The following is a 25,727-nucleotide window of genomic DNA, read 5'->3' as shown; positions in this document are numbered from 1 at the left end:
TCCTGTCTTTTCTCTCCCCATTTGGCTCAAAGCTGAGCAGAGAAATCTCTCTTTCTCTCTCTCATCCAAGAATCTCTGTAGATTTCTATGGAGACTAATTTTGCCCTTGCTCTCAACTCTGGGTAATGAATAGCATTCACACCTTCACTAATCTTTTGCCTCGACTTCCTCCCACCCTAATCCCACCTGATAGGTTAATACAACAGGTAGAAAACAGCCCAGTTCTCCTCACTTTTCCATCAAAAATGTGAGTTACTTGGCAGCAAGGACCAAACGTTATCTTCTTGCCTTTTCTTTTATTCTTTAAAATTCTCTACATGGTTTCTCATCCATTCCATTTAGAAACAAAGGGTTTTGTTGCTTTTTATGTAATAAGGGCTAACATCAGTTGAGCATTTACTAAACACTATGCACTTTACATGGGTTCTCTCATTTAATGCTCATAATCACCCTATGAGGTAGATATTATTACTTGTATCATTTTACAGATCAGGAAATTGAGGGTCAGAGAGGTTAAATAACTTGTCAAGAACACACAGCTAGTAAGAGGCAGTCAGGAGCTAAAGTCATTCCTAATCCAGAGTTTAACCCCTGTGTGACGCTGCTTTCCTAGGATGTTTTGCTACTGTATCCTTTTTATTGTGTTAAGCCTCTGGTGAGTCTATGCTCTGCCTGAGAAGGGCAGGCCCTGCCAAACGCTTTCTGTGCCTCTCGGTTTTAGCAAGAGAAAGTCCTCAAAGCGGGTAGCCAGGACCCGTATTTAACCAATAGACACCGAGCCGGAGGGCAATCTGGAGCAAACGCCTGCCTAGCTTGCTTCATCTAGGGCTCATAATCTCAGCTTTCAATCTGAGCGTGCCTATCAATCCTCCCACAGGCTACACTCCCCATTGCTCCACCCTGATTTTTGGGAGGAGGAAGGCTCACCCAAAGAGGAAAACAGGGAGGCTGTGCCCCCTTGTGGAATCCAATTCTCCCATTTTATAAAGGGCGAAACTGGTACTCAGAAGGGCGAATCACGCTCAAGGACGCGGATCTGGTTAGTCCCCGCTCGCAGTCTCTGGGGTTATCTCGCTCAGCATAGTAATTTGCTTCAGCCCCAAAGCAGATAAACACAAATCAGTTCCTTACAAAGAAACACCGAGCTTGAGGTCTGAAACCTCAGAAGACCGTTGAGGAAACTCCCAGAACTCGGTAGCGGGCCCGGCGAAAGGCTTCCCGCCTTCGGCCCCGCCTCTCGGCCTCAGCCCCACCCTTCGACCCCGGCTCTGCGGGTCTCCAGCCCGCACTCCGTCGGCCCTCGGGTTCCAGGCCCCGCCCCTCGGAGGCCGCAGCCAATCGGAGAGCCGCGATCCCGTCGCGCGGACCTCATCCCTGCCGGCAGTGACGTGCCCCACCCCACAGCCGCGGGATTCAAACTCCCGGAAGCGGCTCCCGCGCCGGAGGGTGAGACTGGGCCGACCGCGGAGTGTGGCGGGGGCGGCCAGGGCCCGCAGCCCCGGGGCCGGGCGAGACCGCGAGGGAGACGTGGTCAGTGGGAGATCGCGTTAGCTGGGGCTCAATCTCTGCCCTCCCGGGTGCCCGTCGCGTTTCCCTGGCTCTCACATGGTTCCTGGCCCTGGCTGGGTGCCTCACGGCGGTTGCAGATTCGATCCCTCCTTTCAGCCCTGCGGCGGATATTATCCTCCTCTTTCAGACGAGCGCTGGGAGTTCGAGTGACTTGGCCAAGGTCTTTCGTTAGTACAGCCTTTTGCGGATTAGCAGGCACTTTCATGTCTGTTCTACAAACATCTTCAAAGTGGGGGTGAGAAAAAAGGTGCCCGTTTTTGCAGTTTTTCTTTGCCTGTCTTCCCACGTGAGATCTGTGAGGGTTTTCGTAAGATTTGCCTTCACTTGCAGACGACGTGGTCTGTAATAGAGGCGTCGTGCCCTTTGCTGGTTATCTTAGTCTTTCACCTTAGAATGGGCAAAACTCCAGGGCTATCCTTGTGATAGATGGTCTCTTCAACTCAGTTTACCCACTTCTGGTATTTTCAGGCTCTCTGAGTCCACACAGGATGACCCTTAAGATCCCTTCCGTAGAAAAACCTTCTCCACCGAGATGTCTAAGTAGGTCTCTTCAACTGTTACTGGTATCATTGTACTTTTCATTTCCTGGATAACATTTATTTTACAACTTGAGAATCTATATTTGTTTCCTTGTTACTGCCTGCCGCGTCTGCTAGATCGAAAGTTCCGTTATGTAAGGGACATGTCTCTCTTTCATTTCTTTCTTTTTTTTTTCTTTTTTTTGCCAGTGTATACCCAGCACCTAATATGCTGTCTGGTAAATTAAATTCTCCAATATTTTTTGAATGCATGAATAGTATCATATTCCCCTGGATTCCCTAGTCACATTACCATTATTTTATCTTGGGATCCATAGGTGGAAAAATGCTTTTTAACCTCCCTAATTAAAACTACTTTTATTATATACACAGTAATTTTGGTATGTATTTTGCTCCTAGAGTTTATATTATACCCTTCCTTCTTAAATGTCATCTAATACTATTAGCAAATACGCTAAACTTCTCCTTACTCGTTATTCTTAATTCCTGTCATTCCTGAATTCTGTGAATATTGTCTCTTTTTCCTATAAATGCCTCATATTGGTTTCTTCTCACTTCTGCCCACTGTGCTCTCTCAGCTGACTATTATTATTAAGATAGATCTGAACTAGGCTTAGCTTATAAAACAGAGTACGCACCATTATGTCAGGTAATGACGTTTCAATGTCCAGATATTCAGAATTACATTATTTATCATTAGCTTTTTATTCTTGGGTAAAATTTGTCTTTGATTGTGATCTACTTCTTTCAGACTTCATTTAATGGTTTAATCATTGGTTATCCCTCCATTTTTTTTTAAATGAAATTTTTCTACTGAAGTATGACACACATACAGAATCCTGCACAAACACAAGAGTACAAGTTGACATATTGAATACTCCCCATGTATCTACCACCCAGACTTTAAAAATATATAGTGTTACTAGCACGCTAGAAGCCTTCCCCAGTCCCTGTTCCATACCCTACTGGTTTGGCTATATCACTTCTATTTAGATAGAAAGGTTCTTCTGTTTAGCAAATTAGTTATTAGACCTTTTCAAACCTGAGATTTGACCTTGTAAACTCAGACTTATTACTGTATTTTTATTTTTACAGACATTTTCAGAGATGTCTTCCAGAAGTCCCAAAGATTTAATTAAAAGTAAATGGGGACCAAAGCCTAGTAACTCCAAATCAGAAGCTGCATTAGAAAAATTTAGGGGAGAAATTGCAGCCTTAAAAACATCGGTGGATGAAATGGCAAGCGGAAAAGGAAAGCTGAATGATAAAGACAGACACAGACTTTTGGAGGTAAGACCCTTTAAACTGTAGTAGGCTTTGCTGTAGTAGATGAGAAAGTATAATGATATAATGTAGTTTTTATGTTCACTAAATGTAAAAAACAAATCTATTGTCAACTTTGGGATTTAGCTTTTAATGTGAATGTTTAAAAACCCATTTAATCGGGCTTCCCTGGTGGCGCAGTGGTTGAGAGTCCGCCTGCCAATGCAGGGGACACGGGTTCGTGCCCCGGTCCAGGAAGATCCCACATGCCGCGGAGCGGCCGGGCCCGTGAGCCATGGCCGCTGAGCCTGCGCGTCTGGAGCCTGTGCTCCGCAATGGGAGAGGCCACAGCAGCGAGAGGCCTGCGTACCGCCAAAAAAAAAAAAAAAAAAAAAAACCATTTAATCATGTATATTGGCTGCTTTACAAGTAATCTTTGTTTACAGTCTTTTTTAAGGTAAAATCATTACAGATATTAGCATTTTGTGTTCTGTTAAACTATATTTCCCTAATTTACAATTTGGTATGATATAGTCTGTAAAGCAGTTAGGAATTTGCTAGAACTGGAAGGATTTAAAATTTAATCGTTAACTTGATTGTAATTTATTTTGCAAAAGTACTTTTATTGTTCATAGAAAATAAATGATCTGTACTAAATAATATCATTGGATTTCTTTAAATTTTACTTTATAGGCACATCGTAAAACCAAATGATTTATTATTTTTTAACACATATTTATTATTATTTTTTAATACATAGTATGTGTTAACATATTTTAACACTTTTTTTTAACGCATATCACCAATTCTTAGACATAAAGATTATTTTGTAATCTGGTGAAGGAATCTAATAGCTTTCCTGGGAGACCTCTTTCCAGTTCATTCCACTTCTGACGAGCACTGGCTATCAAAACCCCTTTATAATCAATTGAAATTAACTTCCTGTAACTTCTACCCGTTTGTTCTAGTTATGTCAATTAAAGCTACACAGAACAAGTCTATTTTTTTTTATCCAATTGACAATTTTTCAGATATCCAAGGAAATCTTGCTTCCTCTTACTTTTCTGTAGACCAGCCCCATATTCTTCAGCTTTACTGGCTTTTTCTCCTCCTGGTCACTTTCCTGAACACTCTGTGGTGTGTTCATGTCCCTCTTGAATTATGTACCTAGTATTGCATACAGCGGCAAACACAGGTTGAAGCAGTACTATTATTTCCCGTAATCTGGATGATATACTCTATGAAAGCTTAAAATTGAATTCGGTTTAGGCTTCCCTGGTAGCGCAGTGGTTGAGAGACTGCCTGCCAATGCAGGGGACACGGGTTCGTGCCCCGGTCCGGGAAGATCTCACATGCCGCGGAGCGGCTGGGCCCGTGAGCCATGGCCTCTGAGCCTGTGCGTCCGGAGCCTGTGCTCCGCAACGGGAGAGGCCACAACAATGAGAGGCCCGCGTACCGCCAAAAAAAAAAAATTGAATTGAATTTTTGGTAACTGTATCATACTACTGTCTTGTCTTAAGCTTGTAGGCAACTGAAAATTCCCTCATCGTTTTCATACAACTGTCCCACTCAATTTCCCCATCTTTTTTTTTTTTGCCGTACGCGGGCCTCTCTCTGTTGTGGCCTCTCCCGTTGCGGAGCACAGGCTCTGGACGCGCAGGCTCAGCGGCCATGGCTCACGGGCCCAGCCGCTCCGCAGCATGTGGGATCTTCCCGGACCGGAGCACGAACCCGTGTCCCCTCCATCAGCAGGCGGACTCTCAACCACTGCGCCACCAGGAAAGCCCAATTTCCCCATCTTTATTTAAATAACTGCTTCTCTCCCCCACCCTCAATTGCAAGTTTTTAGTTTTATGTTGTTTTTCCTTTGTTAGCATGTAAAGCCACTCTGCTAACTTTTTCTATCATCTCTCTATTGATGCGTTCTCCCTTATGCCAGCAGGAGTTTAACAAACACGTCTTCTTTATCTTTCAAATCCTTGAAAATGTTGAACACTCCTTTGAAGATCACCTTCTAGATTTGACACCAAGTCATTTATTAACAAAAAGCAAGTTTATGAATGCACTTTTATCCGGGTAGAACATTTTGTTATTTTTAAATTCTGTTGCTTCAAGTTCATCAGTGAGCATGTATCTCTTTGTGTGACTCACTTTTAGCCTTTAAGATTATTAGATCTGGCATGATGGGGGAATGACTAGCAGATACTCAGGTGAGAGCCAGCTTTTCTTCAGCTTTCTCTAACCACTGTTGACAGAGTTGATCTTTCCTTTCTGTGTCCATGTGTGTCCTTTCTGTGTCCATTCATTTTCTATATATCTTAACCACAGCACTTACCATATTGCATTAATATATTGGCTTACCTCTCTGATTTCTCTGAGCGTAAGACCTTGCCTTCATCTTTTTTTTTTTAACTTTTTATTTTATATTGGAGTATAGCTGATTAACAATGCTGTGATAGTTTCAGGTGCACAGCAAAGCGACTCAGCCATGCATATACATGTATCCATTCTCTCCCAGACTCCCCTCCCAGGCTTCATCTTCTTTTTTGCCCTGTATCTGGTATAATGCTGACTTGATATATAATAAACACTTCACAAATGCTTGTTGTAATGTACTGTTTATTTTTGTGTTTGACCTGGCCTTTTTCTAAGATTCTTCTTGGTTTATATCTAGAAAATTCGAGTCCTTGAAGCTGAGAGAGAGAAGAATGCTTATCGCCTCACAGAGAAGGACAAAGAAATACAGCAACTCAGAGACGAGCTGAAAGCCAAACACAGCACTACTGCATTGCTTGAACAGCTGGAAGAGAAAACAAAGGAAGGTGAAAGGAGGGAACAGCTGTTGAAATCCTTGTCTGAAGAGACAGATATATTAAAAAAACACTTGTCTGCTACAACTGCAAGACTTGCTGAATTTGAAGGCAAAGCTGATACACTTCGTTTATCACAGGTACTAATTTCTTTAAACCCACATTTTTTAAATCTTTTCTGATACAGTTTGTAATTCTTATGGAGAATGAGTTTGTTAAAACATGCTTGGCAAATGGTGAGACAGTATAGTATACTAACAGGTTCCTTTTTTTTTTTATAGCCTGGTACTTCTCCATAAGCAAAAATAGGTAATATGGCTCCCTCCACTCCCCACACCATTGTTTTATGCAAGGGATTATTCAGAATACAGAATCCGCTGTGTATCTACAACAGCCGGGAAGATTTTGTTGAGTTCTTTTTTCTATAGTTTGTATTGTGAAAACAATAGGCTTCATTTTTTGGTTGTTTTTCTTACTTGAGATACCCAGTTAAAATATCAAGTATGCTTTTTTCCTAACTGTACATGCTTTTTCTCCCTCTCTTTTGTTTTAGCATCACTAGTGTAGCAAAAAGAGCAAGGATTTGTGGGTAGGCAGATCCGAGTTCAGATCTTTGTTCTTCCGCTTGCTAGCTGTGTGACTCTGAACAAATTCCTTAACTTCTCTAGCCTTGGAGGCAATGCTAGAATTCACCAGACCCCTCTCCTAAACCTCAATTTCCACATCAGTAAAATCAGGGTAAGAATACTGGAGATTAAATGTTACAATATATGTAAATAACCTAGCAGAGTGCCTGGCATGTAGTAAGTGCTAAATAAATGGTTTCTTATCAATCAGACCTTTGATTCTTTTCGAAATTTGGACATTTGAATAATACTAATACTACAACTATTAATACCACCTACAGAAGAAAATCTATGGCTTTCAGATACAATATGTCAACGATGTTAAGGGTCTTTCTACTTTATCTCCCCTTTAGAGCACCTATAATTTATGTGTACTCTCATAGATGGGCAACTGAGTGTTTCTACAGATGAGTTCAAAGAGGTTAAGCTTTTCTAGAGAATTTCCATAGAACTGAAACTCATGAAACATTATAGTCAGGTCCTACATGGTTGACTAAACCTTTAAAGCTCAAGAATTAGTTTCTTTTGAAGGTGGAAATGTAAATCTTGGTAGAAATGATAATTTTAAAAATGTATTCTTATTATAATTGTTGAATACCCACTACTCATTTCTGTATTAGTCAGCATGTCTAATTGCCTAACAACCGACCTCCAAATCTCAGAGTCTTATATGAAAAATGATTATTTTTCCCTCATGTCACAGCCTAGTGCAGGTTGGAGTGGAGGAGGCTTTGCTCCACATAGGCATTCAGAGATCCACGTTCCTTCCTTCTAGTGGCTCCCCCATCCCTCAGGGTGCAGTCCTCCACCAGATCCGCTATACACAGCTGTGGGCTAGACAGCATGTGGAGAATTGGGGGAGCCGGTGAGGTCTAGGCCTGGGAATGGCATAGCTCACTTTTGCTTACGTTCCATTGGACAGAATTCAGTCTCATGACCTCACTAACCACAGGGAAGTCTGGGAAATGTAGTCCACAATGTGCCCAGGGAGAAAGGAAAGGGATTTGATGAACTATCTCTATCATAGTTTCTACCTAAAGGACTAAATTGAGAGGGAGAAAGGGCTACATACTAGGGTGGCTAGAGCATCTTTGGAGAAAAAAATATTTTGAGCTTCTTTGCCATCCTTCACATACATCTCTTTCCTTATAGCTGTTAAAAGACTGAAATACAGCTTTTTATGAGTTTTGTTGACTAGCCTGGCTACCTTACCACCTACTTCCCCTCTTTTTTTTCTCTATGAGAAAATGAAGAAAAAAGAGGGGACAAATTATGTTTTGAGTTCTATATGAATGAATACTAATTAATGCTATTGCTAATACAAATATAATTCTAGAAAACAACTTTCGTCTTTTATTTGCCAATTTAATATTTTCCAGATTTCATTTAAATAGCCCAGCTGTTTTGTCTCCTTCTGGTGAAAATCAGTGGGCTGTTCATATGCATTGAGGGCTATTATACTGGGGTCCAGGTGACCTCAGAGGTCAAATTAGGTATGAAATCTCAGGGTTTCCAATCTGCTTAGAAAGCTTCCAGGACATCTAAATTCTGCTCTGCTACCCATCACCTGGCATATACCAGATCTGGATTTTGGGATGCCCCTGTGAAGTATACTGTATTATTATGAAACTAAATATAATGAGGAAACTTCTGTTGTTAAATTTATGATGTTAACTAATATTGATTTACTTGTAGACTGTGGCTACAAGTTGCTTCAATTCATCAATGAGTAATATTCATGAAATGGAAATACAGCTGAAAGATGTAAGTTCATTTTTCTTTTACTAAGTTATGACTAAAGAGGACTACTTCATTTATTATCAAATTTCATGGAGATTGACAGCAGTAATGCTGTGGTTTGAAAAAAATCTTTTGAGGAAATGGAGAAATGAATGGTTTGAGATCATCTCTCTAGGTTACTACTACCTTTAAGTCTCTTTCCAGGCATTCAAGAGGGCCAGTTCCTCTAAGTATGGACTCTTTAGGATAGAAAGCCCTAGAAATCACCCATTTTTACCAAATACCTCAACAGTATCCCTTCTTCACCTAAATCTAATTTGCTCAACTATTTTATTATTATAATGTAATTTAACTTGTAGTTTTTTTTTTCTTTTTGTTTATCCATGCAAGATGTACTCTTTAGTTTGAAATTATTCCCTTGGAACCAGGGTTTGCTTTCATAGTTTGAAAAGGAAACACATTCTTTGTGTATTCAATGTTTCTTTTTCCTAGAATTTGATATGAGGTTATTTTAGATATATGGTAAAGCTGTATTACAAACTTATGTCTTTAATGGATTGGTGAGTTTCATTGGAAATTAAATAAATTGGGGACACAGGACTACTATTCACATTGTACTTTTTCAAGTTTTAAGATTAGATATGCAAAGTATGAAATTCTTGATTTAATTATTGGGTCAGTAGGTAGATATTGTGATTCCAGAAATATTACTAGCATGTCTACCCTGATCTAGGTATGCTCTTAAGATTCCTGTTTTATCTTATCTACCAGGTGTACCTTGAGGTCTATTTAATCTTCAAAAGAAGAATTTAAATCTGTTGAGTGTCTATATAACTGGGTACCACATACCCTTATCAAAGTAATTTACCTAGAGGTAACAGAAATACAGAAGAAACATAATTCTTAAAATACTATCAAAATAAGTTTTTTGTATGTCATATACTATCCCCAGCATCTACAAAATTGGAAAGAATGACTAAAGGGAATCTTGTGAAGTTTCTTGAATTTCACTAGTGTCTCGTTTAGCAAAGTACCTGAAAATAGATGCTGTTTTCTTAAACTCGGGTAATTTTTAGGCTTCTCAGTGCTAACTGCTTCAAAGAGCAACTAAAGTTATTTTTATGTAATGACGATTGGTCTGGGGTAGAACCTGAGATTCTCCATTTCCAGTAAGCTTCAGGTGCTGCTGCTACTGTTAGTGGTCTGAAGACCACCTTTTAAGAACCATTAAATTACATTTGGGGAGCAAGAGGTGGTTTAGCTCTGGTTACCCCTTTGGAGTCTCAGCAGATCTTTTAGAGCAGGAGGAGAATTATAGTTGGAGGGTTTAGGAGCAGGGAGAGAGAAATCTCACTCTTCAGAGTCTGCAGTGTCACAATATTGGCTTTGGGGAGCTCAGCAATGCTAATCCTACACCCTCTGCAAAGCTCCCGTAAAACTGCCTTTAGAAGTTTGCTCACCTATTTTAAGAATCAGTATTTGTTATGCTAAAATAATCTTAAGGCCGAGCTGTATCATTCCTTTAGGTCTGGCTGATATTTTGAAATAATTACACGGAGTTAATGCTGTAAACATTCTCCAGTGTCAGTAACTTTGACACCAAATAGCTAAAAGTCAGTTTTAATAGGCATTTCTTGCTCTTGATTTTAAAAATCTGATTTTTAGGGAATTCCCTGGTGGTCCAGTGGTTAGGACTGTCAGCTTCCACTGCAGGGGACACAGGTTCAATCCCTGGTTGGAGAGCTAAGATCCCAAAAGCTGTGCAGTGAGGCCAAAAAAAAAAGGAAATGAAAGCTTCTTTATTTATTTATTTTTGGCTGCATTGAGTCTTCGTTTCTGTTCGAGGGCTTTCTCTAGTTGCGGCGAGTGGGGTCCACTCTTCATCGCGGTGCGCGGGCCTTTCACTGTCGTGGCCTCTCTTGTTGTGGAGCACAGACTCCAGACGCGCAGGATCAGCGGCCATGGCTCATGGGCCCAGCTGCTCCGCGGCATGTGGGATCTTCCCGGACCGGGGCACGAACCCGTGTCCCCTGCATCGGCAGGCGGACTCTCAACCACTGCGCCACCAGGGAAGCCCGGAAAATCTGATTTTTAAACATAGAATTATGGAAGATAAATAATAATTATTTTAAATTTTTTATTTCGAAAAAATTCAAATTTACAGAAAAGTTACAAGAATGGAAAATGGTACATAGAACCCCACATACTCTTTACCAAAATTGAACTATTTTAGGGACTCCCCTGGTGGTGAAGTGGTTAAGAATCTGCCTGCTAATGCAGGGGACACGGGTTCATTCCCTGGTCTGGGAAGATCCCACATGCCGTGGAGCAGCTAAGCCCGCGCACCACAGGTACTGAGCCTGCTCTCTGGAGCCCGCGAGCCACAACTGCTGAGCCTATGTGTGGCAACTACTGAAGCCCACGCGCCTAGAGCCCGTGCTCGGCAACAAGAGAAGGCACTGCAATGAGAGGCCCGCACACTGCAGTGAAGAGTGGCCCGCGCACTGCAGTGAAGAGTAGCCCCCGCTCGCCGCAACTGGAGAAAGCCCGTGCGCAGCAACATAGACCCAACGTAGGCAAAAATAAATTTTTTAAAAAATTGAACTATTGTTAACATTTTACCCCATTTGATACTTTCTCTTTCAATCCCCACCCCCATACACACACACACAGTTATAATTTTTTTTTTTTTTAATTTGGCTGCATTGGGTCCTCGTTGTTACGCGTGGGCTTTTCTCTAGTTGTGGAGAGTGGGGGCTACTCTTTGATGTGGTGCGCGGTTTCTCACTGCAGTGGCTTCTCCTGCTGTGGAGCACGGGCTCTAGGCGCATGGGCTTCAGTAGTTGTGTCACGCGGGCTCAGTAGTTGTGGTTCGAGGGCTCTAGAGCGCAGGCTCAGTAGTTGTGGCACATGGGCTTAGCTGCTCCACGGCATGTGGAATCTTCCCAGACCAGGGCTCAAACCCGTGTCCCCTGCATTGGCAGGCGGATTCTTAACCACTGCACCACCAGGGAAGCCCTTAATGTAGCTTCTTATGTGAATATTTTGCTAATGTCTTGCCACAGATCAGGTGGTATGATCCACAGAAAATGTAGATGTGATTTTATAAAATTTTCCAGCTTGTGCTAGGTGGCTGGTAAGGCATCATCTAGTTTCTTGCAGGAAAGATGTAACTGAAATGAAAAACTAATATTAGCAGTAACAATAAAGTGAATCACTTTCCCTCTTACCAGCTAACTTAAACAGACACTGCTTATTTTATTAATATTATCCCATCATTCAAATAATTTCTTGACTACACATTGTATGCAAAAGCTGTGAATCCTCGTGGAAAAGCATGGTCTGCCACTTCAAGGAGCTTACTATCTATTTGAGAGAAACAGCAAACACAGAAAAAAGCTGAAGATGGTTGGTAAAATAATTTTTTAAAATATGTAGACATATGTATATATAACAACTGAGTTCATAAGCCCCTATACAAACCAGATGACTGATCCCAATTTGGGATTTTTGAGTTCTAAGAGATGTAAAAGATGAAAATTGGTGATAAGGAGAGAGGGTAGTATTTAAGTTTGAGATGGAGTTAGCAGTGCAAACAGTTTATTGGGGAGCGACATCTGTGAAAGGAAAAGGAAGGCAGCAGGATTGGACAGGGGCACCGTCAGGCCAGGATGCAAACCTGACAGAGCCTCTGTCCACCCTGTGGAGAGTTCCCAGGCAGAGCCCTGTGTTGGGTGGAAACAGCTCATTTTCTTTTTTAAAAAATTTATTTATTTAATTAATTTATTTTTGGCTGTGTTGGGTCTTTGTTGCTGCATGCGGGCTTTCTCTAGTTGTGGCGAGGGGGACCTACTCTTTGTTGCAGTGCCCGGGCTTCTCATTGCGGTGGCTTCTCTTGTTGCAGAACATGAACTCTCGGCACGTGGGCTCAGTAGTTGTGGCTCACGGGCTTAGTTGCTCTGCAGCATGTGGGATCTTCCCGGATGAGGGCTTGAACCCATGTCCCCTGCATTGGCAGTCAGATTCTTAACCACTGCGCCAAAGGGAAGCCCCAAGAAACAGCTCTTTCTTTTTTTTTTTTTTTTTGAAACAGCTCTTTCTTAAAAGAGTATCTGAGCAGTGCATCTCCACCTCTACCACAAAGACATTCTGTTTACAGAGAATGACATGGACACAGACACAAAGCAAATTGTGTATAGGAAATAGCAGACAAATGAACTTAACCCCATGTAGATGTGACTTTGCCATGTTATTAGGTATTCCAAAGGTGTGTGGCCTCAGAATGTGTCTCTGTGTCAGGAGCTTTACAGTGGTTGCCTAGAATCATTCTATGATGTGAGCTGTAGAGTTTTTATGTGCTGGAAAAGACTGCATCCCTTGGGCTCCCTTGTCCATTTTAAGAGTTTGAGTTTTTATTATTGATTTGCTTTCATTTTCACTTTGAGGCTCTGGAGAAAAATCAGCAATGGCTTGTGTATGATGAGCAGCGAGAGGTCTACGTAAAAGGACTTTTAGCGAAGATCTTTGAGTTGGAACAGAAATTGGAAACAGCTGTTCATGCATTCCCACAGGAGACAAAAAAGACTGAATCAGAAGGTACTGGTATAAAAATGTTCTTTAGGGTTGTCCTGCCTGATATTTTTCAAAAGGAGAGATTCATCAAATTTAGATTCTTATAGACATGTGTTATAAAGTAAAGTAAGAGCAGGTCTGCAAGCCCTGAAGTAAGAAATACCATTTTAGCCAGTCTGTTTCATTTCCCATTGTTTTCTGACACCAAAGGGCATAAGTCACAGGGTAAAGGGATCTTGCAGCCCTGAAGGCACATTAAGTTTTCTCCACCTTACATATCCTTCCCCTCCTTCAAAGCCCTTCTCCAACTTTATTTCCCCCAGTGCTGACCTTATCTTTTTACTCAGCTTCCCTTTAGCAGTTATTCATATCAATCCCAGGAGAAAGATTACATTTTTATACATTATTCTTCAATCATTTGAATCTCACCCTAGAATTGAGGTGAAGTTTCTTCTGATTGATGATGTCTTTTTTGCCAAGTGGTCTGCAGCTTCTCTGACGCTGATCTCCATTGTGTTTCACAAGAAGCCTAAGAGGTGGGGCAGGAAGGATCATTATTCTCATTTTACAAATAGATTCAGCAGTTCCAGGTGATGAGCCAGGAAAAGAAAAACCCCTGTGCAAAGCACTCATTTAGAATGACTGACAGCCTTAGTGGGACTGGAGCCTTGAATTATAGAAAGAGAAAGCTAATGAAAGGCCAGCAAGGCTCATAATCTTAGAGCTTCACATGTGAATATTTAAAATGAAACTAATGCTAAAAAAGTATAAAAGGAATGTCTCTAGAGATAATTTAAAGCTTTTTATTCCTAAGGGGACAAAGTTACTACTGTAATGCCTTTATAAGTTTACTACACATAAAAGGATTTTAATTATGGGTGAAGTCTAGTCTTTTTCTCGGGTAATATAGTTTTCCTTTTCTCTCTCCCTCGCTCTCTCTCTCTGTGTTTTATCAAAGCAGTATAAACACTTGTTAAAATAATTTAATAATAGTACAGAAGACCCTGTTCTACCTTTCCCATCCCATCCTAATGCCTATTTCTTCCTCCCATCAGGGCAGCTGCTTTTAAACATTTCTGGTTTTGGTTTTGGTAATTACCGCCATATCTATAAATAATGACTTAATGGCCCTATATGTTGATTTGTTTTCTTTAGACATTAGTGACTTTCCCTCCCTCAGAATAATTATATTACTGTTTCTAGTTCTTATATTTATTCATTTTGTGAGTTCAAGTAGTATACCTGAACTTCTGTTTCTTGTTCTGTCAAATATCAGCCATGTTCCCTCTCTCTTGACTCTTCGTTTTTGAAGGTGAGGAAATAAATGTGATCTTGTTTATAGAAACATATTTACATTTATTTCTTCAGGAAAATTCTCTCTTTTATAAAGTGAGTTGTGCCCTGATGTGTTTGTCCTAGGTTGTCTTCAAGAAGAAAAGCAAAAATATTACAACCATCTCTTGGCAAATGCAAAAAACGATCTTGAGGTAGAACGACAAACAATAACTCAGTTGAATTTTGAACTTAGTGAATTTAGAAGAAAATATGAAGAAACCCAAAAAGAAGTGCAAGATTTAAATCAGCTGTTGTGTTCACAAAGAAAGGCAGATGTACAACATCTGGAATACGATAGGCATAAAACAGAGAAAATACAAAGGCTCAAGGAAGAGAATGATCTTGCCAGGGAAAAACTTGAAGAAGAGAAGAAGAGATCTGAAGAGCTCTTATCTCAGGTGAGTCTAACTAGCAAGGTTTTCCACAGTTTATAATTCAGAATTCTCATGGTACTTACTAAGTGTCAGGGACTATTTTAACTACTTGGGAACCAGCAAGGAGCAACGCAAGTTCCTGCCCCCTCCTAGGAGTTCATACTTAGAAGCGAGACAGACCATAAACAAGTACCTAAATAAACAAGTAAACTAAAGAAAATAAAACAGGGTAATATGACCAAGAGAAATCGGGGCCCAGCGGAAGCGTCACTGAGGAGATGGTATTTGGACAAAGCTGATGGTGAGAAGGAACCGGCGAGGTGGGTGACTGTGGGAATTCCCTCCTAGTGGGAGGAAATCACAGACACAAAAGCTGAGTGAGGAGGAGTTAGGTATGTGTGAGAAGCTGAAAGAGGGGAAGTTAAGGGGGGATCAAGGCTGATTGCTAGGCTGGCACTGAGATTGTGATGACACTGGCTCAAGTTAATTACCAGATGCCCTCCATATTCTCACTATGCTCACAGCCGGATCCAGGATGTCCGTCTCAGTAATGTTGGCATTACTGAGGATTATTAGAATTGAATACTACTTCAACAGAAACTCATTAATTTAAATTTTGCCTGGCAGCATGAAATAATGGAAAAAACATAATTTGAGGTCCATACCAGGTAATTGTGTGGCCTGAGGAAAATCAGCTAACTTCTCTGACTTGCAGGTTATTTGTGTCAAATTAATAATAGTAAATCTAACAACTTCTTCTCGCCTCAGAGGACTTTTATGAAGGTCAACTGAGAGAATGTAAACGTGCTTTGTAAATTAAAGGGCTAGGTAAATGTTAGTTATTGCTACTATTAGAATAGTAATTTGGGGGACTTCCATGGTGGCACAGTGGTTAAGAATCCGTCTGCCAATGCAGGGGACACGGGTTCAAGCCCTGGTCTGGGAAGATCCCACATGCCGTGGAGCAGCTGAGCTTGTGAGCCACAACTACTGAAGCCCGTGTGCCTAGAGCCTGTGCTCTGCAATAAGAGAAGCCACTGCAATGAGAAGCCTGCACACCGCAATAAAGAGCAGCCCCCGCTCACCGCAATTAGAAAAAGCCCACGTGCAGCAATGAAGACCCAACGCAATCAAAAATTAAATAAATTAATTTAAGAAAAAAAAAAGAATAGTAATTTTTAAAATCCTCCAAAAGTTGAGAGAGAGGGAAAAAAATAGTCTGTAACATTTGCCTTCTTAGTCTTTACCACCCTTACTTCTGCCTGCAGGTGCAAGCAGTGATATTTATGAAAGATTATGCAGAAGTGACTGAGAAGTTTGCTCCTACTCTGGCTGAGGTGGCCAGGCTCTTCCAGCTTTGTTATCCTACTCAGAAATATTAGTGGATGTCAGGACCTAAAGGAAAGTGGGTGTGTCCACTGCGGTGTAGTGCTTTTATTTATTTATTTTTTTGCGGTACGCGGGCCTCTCAGTGTTGTGGCCTCTCCCGTTGCGGAGCACAGGCTCTGGACGCGCAGGCTCCGCGGCCATGGCTCACGGGCCCAGCCGCTCTGCGGCTTGTGGGATCCTCCCAGGCCGGGGCACGAACCCGCGTCCCCTGCATCGGCAGGCGGACCCCCAACCACTGCGCCAGCGGGGAAGCCCCGGTTTAGTGCTTTTTTTTTTATCAACGTTCAGTCTGTGCTCAGGGAACTCTTGGCCTGGGCAGTACTGCTCAGCTGCTTAGATAGATAAGTTGCCCAACCATAGCTGGAAGGACTCACCCAGAAGAGCAGGTGTTGCCCTGGTTAGAAATGTGAGCCTGTCATGCATCCCAGGTCAAGGTCAAACCATAAAATGTCAATGTGACAGTGTTGGTTCTATTTACATCCTACAGGTCCAGTTTCTTTACACGACTCTGTTGAAGCAGAAAGAGGAACAGAAAAGGGTAGCTCTGTTGGAACAACAGGTATTCATTGGGGTTGCTTCTAAATTCAATTTAACCCTTTAGAAAATGGAATTTTTCCTCATGTTTACACTATTCTGTGAAGAAACAGTTGAAAGTTGTAGAAAATGTTTTTTAAAAACTTTAACAAAATATTTAAAGTGACTATCTGTGCCAGCCATATGTTCCCATTACTATCTTTAGGCTAAACCAGATTCTCTAAGGTGACATGGCAATTTTCTTGACAGGTAGATGTTTGTCTTCGCAAATTTTATTCTTCCCTAAATGGCTGCTAGTCTGACCAGATGTCCCTAATAGGGCTGCTTGATAACTTCAAGTAGAACTCAAAGAGACACCAGTTATTCTCAGAATAGACACCAGAGATTTTTAGTATATTCCAAACCAGGGAACAGCCATCTCTTTCCCTTCCCCACAAAAAGGAGGATGGGGAGGATAGATTCTAACCAGCAACTTCTTAAGCTGCTCCTCACTCACTTATACCTCAAGCTTTGGTTTAGCTCCTTGGACAAAGCTTTTTCATTTATCAACATCTCACTGTGCTCAGAGGAATTCTTGCTCTAATGGTACAATACATGTTTGCTTCTTGTGCTAATAAAAAAAAAATGCAAGCATCCAGTCAAGAAAACTAGACAGTATATACTAGCTGTCATTGTCTTGTCTTGGGCATTTTTTCTAGATGCAGGCATGTACTGTAGACTTTGAAAATGAAAAACTTGACCGTCAAAATATGCAGCATCAATTGCATGTAATTCTTAAGGAGCTCCGAAAAGCAAGAAATCAAATAACACAGTTGGAATCCTTGGTGAGATCGGAATGGTTAAACTAAAACTTGTTTTCATCTTTCTCTTTCTGCCATCTTTCTATTTACATGTAAAACCATTTCCTGAAGTAGGAGGATACAGCTTAAATAATGGCTGTTTCTCAAATCAATCAGATCAAATCCCCTGCCTCTTTTGAAGCAACTGCCCTTTGAGCATCAGTTCAGAGGACTAGACAGAGGGACATTATGGGCCTCTTGGTAATGATAACATTACCGGTGCCTGGGATCATTCCCCACCCACGCTGGGCTCTGTGATTCTAAAGGCACTAAACAGTGCCTGGCCTGGGGGATACAGGGGGCAAGGCAGGGCAGTTGTAGATCCTGAATTGAAATTATTCTTTTCTATTTAAAAAGAAAGAAAGAAAAAAATGCTGGTTTTAGGGCTAATGGACTATTACTGTTAATACTCTCTTTTAGGCATATTGAGTTGAGTACTTTCTGGGGGTTACCCTGAACACATAATCTTTTTAAACATTAACCTTTTAAATAACATGCTTCTATGAGGAAATGGTTTTTGATCTACCTATTTTCATCCTATTAATAAGCTTTGGACCAAATCTGTTAGGGTCTGTGTGTGTTATGTCCCCACACATTTCATATATCATCCTAGTACTGCAGAATATTTGCAGATGGTGAAATGTTACGAACAGAATTCCTCGGTTTTCAAAAGAGAAAATAGCAGTTGTTAAAATCATTTGTAATTTCTTTATGAATAAAAGACAGAAAATAACTTTTTGGCTCTATTTATGTCATTGATATTGACCATTTATAATATTTGAAATTGAAATGTATAATTCATTCCTGTTGATGACTGTTTTTCAAAGTATAGGAAGCCAAAGGTATACAAAAGAATCCATAATTTTCCTGTATTTTTCTTTGTGTTCCTACCATCCATCATCTTCATATTATATTGTAAAGTACTCATTTTTAAGCTTTACTGACTATTCTAAATTTCTCAGGGAAAAAATCATGAAATAGGGAAGTCACAAAGGAATTATACAACATCTTAGTCATTTCTGTGTATAACCTGTTTGACCTGCTAAAATTCTTTGCTGCTCTTAATTCCATGTAGTTCTTTATTATTGAAGTTACCCCACTTTTACAAACCTAGCAAACTTTGTCAGCACTGTCCACCCGCCCACCTTTACATTTGGCTCTAAGCATTTTAATAAAACCTATCTATGTAAACACCCAACCCTAGAACTTCCTGGGTAATTTGGGTGATTTATAACCGCCTTGTATGTTGCCACCGTAATACCAGTGACCAGAGACATTCAGAAGAAAATCTGTCTACAGGGCTGAAGCAACTGGAGTACCTATGGAGCAGTTACTGGATGGTAGGCCATTTATACAAACCGTGTTCGTTTGACATTTATTTTTCAGAAGCAGCTTCAAGAGTTTGCCTTCACAGAGCCATTAGTCACTTTGCAAGGAGAGACTGAAAACAGAGGAAAAGTTGCCTCACCAAAAAGTCCTACTGCTGCACTAAATGAAAGCCTGGTAGAATGTCCCAAGTGCAATATCCAGTATCCAGCCACCGAACATCGAGATCTACTCGTCCATGTTGAATACTGTTCTGAGTAACAATATAATTATTCTTTGTTTTTGTGTCAAAAGATTCAGTACTGTATTTTACGTTAGCTTATGGACATTTTGAATTACTTATTTCACCTCAGATCAGAAAGTGCCTATATACTTTTCAGACTCTGGTATAGGAGTGAATCGTTGTATTATTATTATTTTTTTTGCCTGATTTGCATTTCCTTGGCAGTGATACCTCCCTGCAGTGGTTCATCTTGAGGCTTTAGTGACAGAATGTGCAGAGTATTGAATGCTGAGATGACTAACATTTTGCACTGTTAAAGTACTTGGCTGGAGAAAAGATAGTTCAGGTTGTTGCTTGTGCATCAAATTTGTTACACCAACAAGCAACTATTTTATGTTTCGTGGATTTTTAAAAATCAGAAGTAATTAACCAGGGATCTTATTGTGTTAGTATTTTTTAATCCAAGCACTTATTAAGCCTACAGTTCTGATTTTCATGTCCATTGTGAAAAGATGGTGATACTTTTTTCATTTTTTTTTCCTTTCTATGTTAGAGCGGTTATTAGAAAAGTTGGGGATTTTCCTGATCTTTATTGCTGCTTACTGTTGAAACTGTAAACCTACCTGTGTTCTAAGCACAAAGCAAATTCTGTTTAAGGAATACTCCTTAGTAGCCACACACAATGTTTTCTGTAATGTTAACTGGCTATAACTTTAACTTGAATTTCATTAGCACATGTTGGTTAGCTAAAATTGTTAAAAGGAATTTTGATAAAACCACCTAGCCCTCTCTTTTGATTTGCAGGTGTTTTATTTATTTATATTTGGCACTCTTAAAAGCTGGGCGATGTAATGAGCAGATATTTGCTTATCTGAATATATATTTTTATACATGCGTGTGTAAACCAAGAAATTTTTTATTTCTTCAGGTTTTCTAAAATGCTTAACACTGGGCTACTGTTAGTAATGTAGAGGAGAAAAGAATAAAATGATATAATAAGTTTTGCTCTGAGGAGTGTATATGTGTGTAGACAGGTATTGTGAGATTTCTGCCCTGAGAGGGGTGCCAGCGAGTTACAGTTAAACATACAGTGTAAGATGATAAATAAGGTGGTTAAGGACACCTTGGAACCAAAAGCTGCATGAAGCTCGGAAAGTTTAAGCAAAATGCCCATAATCATAAAAAAAAGACATTCTTGGATTTCAGACTCCAGGTCGACTCCAAAGCCCGTCTTCTCTCCACCAGAAAACCCTTACGAATTCTCCAAACTCAGTATTCTTAACTGGAGTAATGGGATGTTCCTTGAGTTACAGAAATGGCAGAACACACCTGGTCTCTTTCATCCCTCTGGTCTGGGAAGTTCTGCCTTGTCAAACCCCTCCACCTGTTCCATGGATCCGTGCTGTGCCAATTCGGCAAACATCTTTACGTTCATTCTCCAAACGTTTATTAAATGGCAACTACACGCAAAGCTCTGGGCTAGGTGTCAATGACACAGTGATAGTACAATGCAGCTCCATCTTCACAGTCTGGTAGAAGAGACCAACAGCTAAACATATAAGTATAATATGTTGTAGGAAGTGCTATAATCAAGGTATATGTTGAGTAGAGGAATTCATTTATTTAAACCCTGCTTTATTCTAATAAAGATTGGAGGTCTGACTCTTCAAAGATATGTCTTATACTAAGATAAAATTTAAAAGAAGTAGGAAAAAGCAATAGTAAAACAAGACTAAGAAGTGAAATGGAGCCACTCACAAGGGTAGCCCCAATGCAGACCATGGAGCGCTTCTGAGAGGTGAGCCCTGCGTTTGAGCACAGAGAAGCAATCCTGTACCCCATTCACAGCTGCTCTTCAAGAGAAACACCACTGTAGTGATCCTGGTACTGAGATTGTAAAGAGATGCCTCCAGTGTGCCTTTGCAGAGAAGAAAACATGTAACTAGAGGTCCATGGTCTCAACACCCTCGCCTTAAACAGCAGTGAATTCCACTCCGCTGATTTCTTAATGATAGGGGTGAAAAACGTTGTGTCCAGAGGCAATTCCATAACCAGCAGCGGCAGGCAGTACTATCCTCTCCCAGTGTGTAGCTCTCTGCTGCTCTGGCTTATCCCAGAGTAAATTTTAGTCAGAGGAGCCAACTCAAAATCCCCTTTGATGGGCCAGATGGGAACTCCGATGAGCCAGCCCGCCAGCCGGACCGTGGAGGCTGGAAAATGCCTGTCTTCACCCAAAGGGGGCGCAACTGCCCAGCTCCAGCCAACGTCGTATGTGAATGCAAGCCCAGTGTGGCTGATCTTTCAGATTTACCAAGAAAAATCTCCTATTTCTTTTTTTAAATAAATTTATTTATTTATTTTTATTTGTTTATTCTTGGCTGCATTGGGTCTTCGTTGCTGCGCATGGGCTTTCTCTAGTTGCCGTGAGCTGGGTCTTTGTTGCGGTGCACAGGCTTCTCATTGCAGTGGCTTCTCTTGCTGCGGAGCACGGGCTCTAGGCGCATGGGCTTCAGTAGTTGCGGCGCGCGGCCTCAGTAGTTGTGGCTCGTGGGCTCTAGAGCGCAGGCTCAGTAGCTGTGGCGTACGGGTTTAATTGCTCTGTGGCATGTGGGAACTTCACAGAACAGGGCTCAAACCCGTGTCCCCTGCATTGGCAGGCGGATTCTTAACCACTGTGCCACCAGGGAAGTCCCGAAATCTCGTATTTTTAAGTGTGTAATCTTCCAATTTTTAAAGGTTGGAAATGTTTTTAATTTAGCACTGGGTCAGACGTATTTTCAGTATGTAACATTTGTTTAGAGCATCTGAATGGGGCAAAAGGAAGAGTGACTAGCTCAGCCTGAGATGGGCAGGAAGCTAAGGGAGGCTCTCAATTTTGCCTCCTGTGTGAGGACTGAGGTGTCCCCAAGTCCAGTTCAATCCAAGAGGCCCTGAGGGGCACAGTGAACATGGCCCTCCCTGACCAGTCCCTTCCACCTGCCATGTGATATTCTTTTGTGGCTACATTTCCCAAACAGAACTTTTTGGCTGTCAACATTTTCTCACTACCCCCTGGTCCCCAAATCTGACAATTGAGGGAATGTCAGGGCTGGAAGGGAACTATGAGGTCATCTACTTCACTGTTTTTGGTCCAGGAAATCACCTCAGCCTTGGAGTGTGTTGAAAATGTTGATTCCTTGGCCTTCCCCTAATCTCCTAACTCAGGGTGTCTGGGGGTGGGAAGCATGGAATATGCATTATTAACGAGTTCTCTAGGGCATTCAGGTGTATCACTGAAGACAGAACGACTGAGCTAGTCCAAACTTGACTCCCTGATGAAACAGTCCCAGAGACAGGCGTGACTTATCCCAGATCACTTAGCAAGTTTGCAGGAAAATGAGGGAGGCCCAGACTCCCAATGGCAGTGGTTGTTAGAGCCCCTACCATTTTGGCTTGTGTGACATGATTCCTACAAAATTACTCTTTCCAAGATCCCCAGTGCTCTGTCGTCTAGGGCAAATCCAGTGTTTGTTGGTCTGGTTCTCTTTATTTTTCCTTATCGTCTGTGTTGTGCTCTCTGCTTTGAATCTAATGATATTTTTAGCTTTGGATGGTTGAGTGGGAAACACGAGTAAGATACCGAAGAGTTCAGTCTAGTAGTGACACCCAAACAAAGGCGAAAGGCAAGATCAAGCTAGGGTTTTGCCCAGAATCTGGAGAGAGAATGGAGAAAGGGGCAGAGAAGGCTGATCCCTGGGGCGCATCTTGTTGTCCACGAGTAGAGAGGAGAACTCAGAATTAGATTAAAGTTGTGTCTCCCAAACCAAGCAACCAAAGAAAGAAGGAATGGCATGCACCTGTGGGAGAATGAATTAGCATCTGATAATAACCTTCACCTTCTTGCCTGCCAGACTCACTCTATTGATTTAACCCCAGGACCAGCACATCTTCCACTACAATGGTGGAAGAAGTATTACAGGTAAGTCTCCTGAAGGAATCCCACCCATTTTAGGGGATGCACCAAGCACTGATCTCCTCACTTGATTCAGCAAATATTTAACCCATCTGCAACGGGCAAGGTGCGGTGCAAGGCACTAATGGTGGAGAGGAGAGTACAGCAGAGACCACCTTTAGCAGAGCCAAGGCAAGGTGGACATCAAGGCAGACCAATGACAACACAGTGAGGTTAAGTGCCTCATTAGAGGTCACCCCACGGGGAGGCTTTATGAAGGAGGTGATGACTAAGCTAAGTTTAAGGAAACAAACAATATTCAAGTTTTATCAGTGTTTGTTCCTGGACTTATGCTGCAAGTGAATCATTAAACATTGCTTAAAGCAAAATATGGCCTGTGTTATATCAGTTACTGTCTGATGACAAAGGATGTGGGTGTAGAGGAAGGGCAGAGGTGTAGATCCAGATTGTGGTACAAGTCATATCCTATTAACTTGATGTTGAGATGCATGTCGCCACAAAGACACAGAAAGTAAACTGTTTTGAATGTTAAATATCAGACTGGATAATACAGGTTTTAATGAAGGAGAAAAAAAAAGAGAAAAAGGTCAGCTTTGCTGTTTGAGTTATAGATTTTGTAGAATGGCACCTATGCCACCTTGCATAGATTAGGAAGACGTGTATTTTCACTTGATTTTTATAAGGTGGAAGTAAGAGGTGGTGGTGATGGAATGGAGCTGATACTAGAGGATTAAGAAAAACTTCCAGAGTATATTATTTTCAGTACAAGTTTAACAATCTCTCACATTTGCACATATGCTACAGTAATAATTCCCTTCTAAAGGAAATGATTCTATTTATTGGAGATCAAAAAGGAAGCATCTCGGGCTTCCCTGGTGACGCAGTGGTTGAGAGTCCGCCTGCCAATGCGGGGGACACGGGTTCGTGCCCCTGTCCGGGAAGATCCCACATGCCACGGAGCGGCTGTGCCCGTGAGCCATGGCCGCTGAGCCTGTGCGTCCAGAGCCTGTGCTCCGCAACAGGAGAGGCCACAACAGTGAGAGGTCCGCGTACCACAAAAAAAAAAAAAAGGAAGCATCTCAGAACTTAAATTTTATTTTGTATTGCTTCTTTGGGAATTTCAAGGAAGCATATTACTGTGGAAAGAGCCTTGAAATGGGAACCACTGGACCTGGGATGAAAATCTGTTTCTGACCTTGAGCAAGTCACCTCAACTCCCTAAGACGCAGCTTCCTCCACTCTAAAATAGGAATGTTCATGCCTGCCCCAGCGATTTTCCCAGGCTGTCATGAAAATCAAAATCCAACTTATTTTAGGGAATACTGTATATTAAGTGTTTTTAGTGTCCCGCACAATATGGGTAAAAACTCCCTATGTGACATGTCATTTTATCCTCACAGCAATGCTAATGGGAGTTCCTATAACTGTTCCATTATATAGATGAGGAAACCATGGTTTAGAGGGTTTAAGTCACTTGTCCAAGGTCACACAGCAAAGAGAGTGACAGAGCTAGTGTATGAAACTGAGTGTGTCTGCCTCTAGCGACAGAGCTGATACCGCCTACATTATGCTGCCACTTGCCTATCACCTTAGAGCCAGAAAATATACGTGAAAGCACACTGCAGACGGGGAAATACTGCCCAGGGTTATTTTTATTTTTCAGCAATGATTATAGTGTGGATGAGGATGAAGACAAGAGATGACAATGACATCACCTCCCCCAAAGGACAGCTGTTCATTTTACTCATCTATTATAACCACACTCCTCATTCTCTTTGCAGCTAGTATCAGTGCAGGTGCATTCAGATGCAATTACTAGAAAAGGCTGACACCATCAGGGCATTTATTGTTTGTTACAAAAGAAGTTTGGAATCAGGGGGCTTTCCTGGTGGTGCAGTGGTTGGGAATCTGCCTGCCAATGAGGGGGGTCACGGTTCAACCCCTGGTCTGGGAAGATCCCACATGCCGCGGAGCAACTAGCCCGTGTACCACAAATACTGAGCCTGTGCTCTAGAGCCCGTGCACCGCAACTACTGAAGCCCACGTGCCTAGAGCCGGTGCTCCGCAACAAAAGAAGCCACCACAATGAGAAGCCCGTGCAGTGCAACGAAGAGTAGCTGCCCTTGTGCTCACCACAACTAGAGAAAGCCTGTGTGCAGCAACGAAGACCCAACACGGCCAAATAAATAAATAAATAAATTTTAAAAGTCTGGAATCAAACAATCCTAGCTTAGATCAGCAATTTCACAATGTTAAGGCTCTGGGCTGTTATCTCTATAATTCTCTTGGTCCCTACTCCTGCTCACATAATGGCTGCTGCGGTTCTCAGTATCACAATCTAATGAGACTTTTTTTTCAAAACCAAGAAGCCGACAGCTAGCCAGGGTAATGAATGAGCACTACTTATATGTCTCTCTCCTTGTATCCAATAAAAGGAAATTTATTGGAAGTGGAAGTATCCATCCAGAAACTCCACAGTATACTTGCCTTGGATTTCATTGACTAGAACTGGATTACAGTGCATTAGAATGAGCCAGGCTAGGCTCTGGTACCAAGTAGCCCTGAAATCTCAGTGGCTTAACACAATATTGGTTTCTTTCTTGCTCATCTCACAATTTTGGGGATCTGGGGGCCCC

General features: G+C 41.6%; 1 protein-coding gene across 4 annotated transcripts; it reads left to right on the top strand.

Annotated features, from left to right (window-relative positions):
- Window positions 1-1,432: 1,432 nt before the first annotated feature.
- On the top strand, window positions 1,433-19,920 carry CEP55 (centrosomal protein 55). 4 transcript variants are annotated; one of them, XM_060138925.1, is made up of 9 exons: window positions 1,436-1,804; window positions 3,204-3,398; window positions 6,046-6,321; window positions 8,503-8,571; window positions 12,993-13,143; window positions 14,539-14,852; window positions 16,705-16,776; window positions 17,450-17,575; window positions 18,977-19,920. In XM_060138925.1, exons 2-9 carry the CDS (start codon window positions 3,216-3,218, stop codon window positions 19,175-19,177), a joined length of 1,392 nt encoding a protein of 463 aa, XP_059994908.1. In that variant the 5' UTR covers window positions 1,436-1,804; window positions 3,204-3,215; the 3' UTR covers window positions 19,178-19,920. The 4 variants fall into 4 exon arrangements, with proteins under 4 accessions (XP_059994907.1, XP_059994908.1, XP_059994904.1 ...); XM_060138924.1 differs by lacking the exon at window positions 17,450-17,575 and having other exon boundaries at window positions 1,433-1,446; XM_060138921.1 differs by lacking the exon at window positions 17,450-17,575.
- Window positions 19,921-25,727: the final 5,807 nt, after the last annotated feature.

Source organism: Lagenorhynchus albirostris, unplaced genomic scaffold (assembly GCF_949774975.1).
Source record: "Lagenorhynchus albirostris unplaced genomic scaffold, mLagAlb1.1 scaffold_275, whole genome shotgun sequence".
Taxonomy (NCBI): domain Eukaryota; kingdom Metazoa; phylum Chordata; class Mammalia; order Artiodactyla; family Delphinidae; genus Lagenorhynchus; species Lagenorhynchus albirostris.
Note: the sequence above shows the minus strand (reverse complement) of the source record. Positions and strands in the feature narration are given on the sequence as shown.